Source organism: Empidonax traillii, unplaced genomic scaffold (assembly GCF_003031625.1).
Source record: "Empidonax traillii isolate 1590-97213 ecotype Southwest subspecies unplaced genomic scaffold, ASM303162v1 scaffold386:size1297806, whole genome shotgun sequence".
NCBI lineage: Eukaryota > Metazoa > Chordata > Aves > Passeriformes > Tyrannidae > Empidonax > Empidonax traillii.
The window spans coordinates 902,907-907,718 of record NW_020955579.1 but is presented as its reverse complement, the minus strand read 5'-3'; the positions used below and the strand labels follow the sequence as shown (position 1 = coordinate 907,718).

The 4,812-nt window shown below is 52.7% G+C and overlaps 1 protein-coding gene across 2 annotated transcripts in view; it reads right to left on the bottom strand.

Annotated features, from left to right (window-relative positions):
* PITX2 (paired like homeodomain 2) overlaps positions 1-4,812 on the bottom strand; it is a 14,841-nt gene that overhangs the window by 8,227 nt on the left and 1,802 nt on the right. For both annotated transcript variants that reach the window (XM_027893360.1, XM_027893361.1), the window contains exon 2: positions 3,904-3,959. In XM_027893360.1, the coding sequence (XP_027749161.1) occupies positions 3,904-3,949 (46 nt within the window). In that variant the 5' untranslated portion in view covers positions 3,950-3,959. The remainder of the gene's footprint in view (positions 1-3,903; positions 3,960-4,812) is intronic.

The following is a 4,812-nucleotide window of genomic DNA, read 5'->3' as shown; positions in this document are numbered from 1 at the left end:
CCCTCTGAGGTGTTTTTTGACCTCACACTGCCATCGGCAGAGCTGGCGACCCAGGATACCTGGTGCCGGCCCCGGTGCGGGAGGTTCCGGAGCGGGGCCAGGAGCTGAGAAGCTCGGCTGAGGGTGCCGAAGGGTGGCCAAACCTACTGCGGGTATTTATTTTCCCACTTTTCCTTTATCTCCTCACGAGAACTTTGTTTCTAGGCGTAATACTCCCCTAAATGGATAAATTGGTTCTTATGTAGAGTCTCCAGCTAGTCCTGTTGTCTTTTACCTTTGGCTTGTTGTCTTTCGCCTATCTCGGATTACCGGGTATTCTCCTCGATGAAGAGCCATTAATTACCCATTCAGTCAATATTAGGAAGACTACAGAGCTTTTTACATAGGATTAAGAAGACATCAGATTGTTCCGTTAGTATATTCCTACTCACGAATAAGCTTTCGTTATACATTTAGTTTTCCCTGGAGTGAGGCTAACAACTGCTGCATATATTATTCCCAGACGACAAACAGGGAGAGGAAAAATTCTATAACCGAAACGCAATAAATAACTTCTAATTTGCGCTTGGCGGGGGGTTCGGGACGGGGAGCTCACCTTCCGCGGCGCCGCACAGGGGCAGCGCACCGGCGGAGTCCCTGTGCCCTGACCGGGGCACATTCCCGCTCCACGGCGCGGGTCACAATTCCGGGGACAAATTTGGCCACGCTATGTGAAGAGGAGGGTGCCGGTCGGCTCTGCCTGGCGGCCCAGAGGCGGCAGCGACGCCTCCGCCCCGGCTCCGCCTCGCCCCCCCCGCGCTGGCTCCCTCCTGGGGAGGCAGAGCCTGCGTGCCCACCTCGTCCCGGGGCTCAAAAAAGGCACCGTCGACCTTTGCTTTGCACGCTGCCGTGTCTTTAGCCGGCCTGGACGGAAAGCTGAATCAGCATTAGGTTTTAAGTTTTCGTTTTTGAAAAAGAAATGTTCTGTTACAAAATATTCAGACCATTTTTTTTTTTTTTTAAACGATAGAGTTGAAACAATCGATTTGTGATGCTGAGTGATGATATAAGGCGGAATGTAATTTCAACGTTTTATGCTGGAGGCTGCTGTTTCAGCAATACCTAGATTATCGATTAGAGGGAAGGATTCTTAAGTAGAATTCACCGAGCTAACAAATCCTATAGATTATATATATATATACGCATACATATATATATATATATACACACACATACAAATATCTTAAGCATCCTTTTATCCTGCATAAAACCTATTCGAACAAGCCCACCAACAACCATCTACGTGTGCTGTGGGGCTGCCGAAGCATGTGCTGAAGTTTAACTAATTTTGTGGGACTGGTCACGCAGCAGCAATTTTCCCGTCTCTCTGGAGAAACCTGACACCCACTGGGCTGCGTTTGACACTCAAGGCTGCAATAATATTTTCATACTTTCCCATTTTCCTTTCCCCGGCGTGGCCACAGACTCGTTTCTTCGGGAATAACCCTCCCTCCCCGCGCCCCATTCCCCACGGGAAACCGGCATGCCAGTGTCGTTTTGGAAGGTCTCCTACTGAATTTCGTTTCCTCCTTTCGCAAAAACATCGATTTGACCAAACAGTCGTATGTTTTGCTATTATTGCCAGTGGTTCTATTTAGCGATTATTCTCCTCGTAGCCACCGACGGTGCCTACCTAACTCGCGAAATTACCTGACTGCCCTCGTAATTTCGAGAACTGAACTGTGACGGGGATGGGGGGGGGGGGGGGGGGGGGGGGGGGCGGAGGGGTGTCCCCAATCGCCCCTGCTCTTTTCCCCGCCTCCCACCCAGCCAGCCCCAAAGATTAAACCTTTTGCGCAGTCAATCCCATAAAGCGTGGCGTACTGGAGGCCAGGTAAGATAAAAATCAACGAGCACTGCGCCGTTTTAAGCAAATCAAAACCAAGACTCAACAAAACCCTCCAGTATCACGAGAAAACGCCAGTGATTTCTACTCTTTACAGCAAGCCTCCCGAGCAGCTCTGGGCGTCTCGGGACTTGTCATTTTCCGTTGCACAGAGGCAGGGGCTGGGGCTGCACACAAGGGTTGTCCACACGTCTGCAGGGATATATTCCCATATCTGCAAGGATATATCCGTATCTGCGGTCGTCGCGTTTCCCTTCCCCGTAAATGGGAACAGTTTAATGGTCAGGCAACTCCGCGTTGCTTCTGGGACTCGGACGTATATTTTAATTAACGGCATTACAGGTGTTTAGATAGCAATTTCCCCTGCAGCCCGGAGAGTCAAAAACAGACCGGCTGGTACGGTAACGAGGCAGGAAATTTTGCGTGTACTACAATAATCCAGGTTCATAATTGATGTTTAAGAAAATAACCATTTGTTTCTCGGCAGAGGAAGTAAAAGTTACCGTGTCAGGCAACATATGTGGATATTACTTTTATAAATACTTAGTCGAATAAAGCCGACTTGGAAGGGCTCATAAATTTATTATATCAGAAAGGTCCCCACTTTCCCATTAGATCGTGCTAAGGGCTTTGATTAAGACCACCTGTTCGTCGGGAAGAAAAGGCAGGGGAGGGTAAAAAGGCCTTTCTTATTTGCAAACCATATATAAAGCAATGTCACCCTTCCTTTCCACATTATTTAACACTTATTACTGGCCGAGGGGAAAAGTGCCAGACCCTGGTAAAGCATATTTGTGCACAATTTAATATCGTGTATGTTTCCGGGATTAAAAATTATCGGCTCATAATACCTTCTCGTTTGGAATTACCCCGGATTTTCCTCGCTAACCTTCCTTTAGCCTAAGCATTTCTTCTTCTAGGAGTTTTGATGTCCAGCTAGCAAATCCTGTTTAAAGACTCCGGGGGAAAGTGGACTCGGGAAGGCGACGTGGCCTCTCCTGAAATCACTGGATGTTATCTGAGAAATAGCGAGCTGTTTGGCCAAACAGGGTTAATACAGTATTCTTACAAGGAAGTGTTTAACCACGGGACCAGGAATACGTGCATTATTAATTCAGTCTAGTTTCCTGTATTATTAATTCACGTTAATGTATTTTATTTAAACAAAATTACGTTTATCTTGGATTAAACAGTCTCTCGAAATACAGAGCGCTTGTTTTCTTCTTTGTAATATGTTTGCATTGCTGTTTTTCTTTACCACCCCTCGGGCTCCCCTATCAGACCCCCTGAAGTGGGCAGGGGAAGAGAAGGCAGGAACTCTCTCTGCCTGTAGACGGGGCGCTGCGGGGGGTGCCTACCTCTGGGGGCAGGAGAGGGTTGACAGCTTGTTTACGGGCGAGGGGGTGGGTGGTGTCAAAAAATAGAAAATAAATATAAATACAAGAGCGACGCTGCGGGTGTCTGAACGGCGAGCTGACAGCGATACAAATTTTGGGGGAGGGGGAGGCGCTGGCGGCGGGGGGATGGTGCGCGGCTGAGGCCGTGGGGGTGAGCGCACCCCCTTTCCCTTTCCCCTTCCCGTTCTTCCCTGCCCCGCGGGCGCGCAGCTCCCGGCGCAAGCGGCGCCCGGCGGGCAGCAGAGGGCGCGCTGGCGCCGCGCAGGCGGTCCCGACGCGGGGCTGTCCCCGCAGCGCGCCCCGCGGAGCGGCGCGGAGGGGCCAGCGTGCACCGTCGGTGCCGAGGGGCGGCCGCCCAGAGACCGCGCTGCCGGCGGGCTCCTTGCGGCCCTCTGGCCCTCTTACTGATGTCCATCTCCTTGGGAAAAAGGCACTCGACGGCGGCGGGCTACACCCCTGGGCACGGGGGCACGGGGCTGGGGGGACAGGGGAGAGGTGTGTGGGTGGTCAGCGCCCGACGCTTCCCCGGAGGCGGCTCCGCCTGACTCCAAACCCGCGCACCGCTCCGCACGGCAGCGGGGCCGCTGTGCCTCCGGCCCGGCGGGCGATGGTGTCTCTTACCTAGCTGAACACAGGCGGAGACAAGTTTGCGGCAGTTGGACTCCATTACCCGTTATCTGCAAAAGATGAAGGCACCGGAGTTTTAAAACGATTATTTTGGGATTGAAAAGTACATGCAAAAAACCCCGAAACGCCGCCGCCCTAGGAGCTGCGTCGCAACGATGCGGGCTGGAACTCTCGTTTTTCTCCAGCGCTACTCTCGGTGTCCCCTCTCCCTGCCTCAGCCTCGGGTCGCACCCGAGTTACACCACGGGACAGGCGCAAACACGCGTGGCGGCTTCCCAGCCCGTCGGACCGCTCGGCCTCCCTCTATCCCTCGTCATTTGGGGACGAGGAGGAGAGTCCTCTGACCTCGTGGCCGTGTGCGGGACACCCCGGCCCCGGTCGCAGGGGAGCTGTAGGGCAGCGGGCAGCAGCAGCCGCTAACCCCACCACGGCGGAAGTTGCGCGGCAGTGGCTGTGCCTCCGCGCTCCCCGGCCGCCACCGCCGCCTCCCCCTGTCTGAGAGGTCGGGCAGTAAAATCACAGGATTAGTGCCTGATTGAGATGTCTGTTCGTGAGATATTACAAAATTCATTATCACAGCTCTCTACTAACTCGATATGAAGTAACACAGATGGGATTTTATTAGTCCAGGCTTCAAATGTTTACTTATGATAATTTCGGGGGAAATTTGCATGTCACCATCATTTCGGTAATCTTTCTTCTTCTTCATCGCTTCTTTTTTAATGTCTGGACCGGGCGCATTATTAGCTGGTGCTTAGAAATGCGGCAGCCTGGAGCCGAGGCACGTTTGGGATGAGCAGCGACAGCGGCAGCACTCGCCGTGCAGGGCCCCGAGGCCCCGACCCCTCCACCCTCTGCCGGGCTGGTAGGATAAGGCCGTGGAAAAAGTGAAGGAAAGGCAGA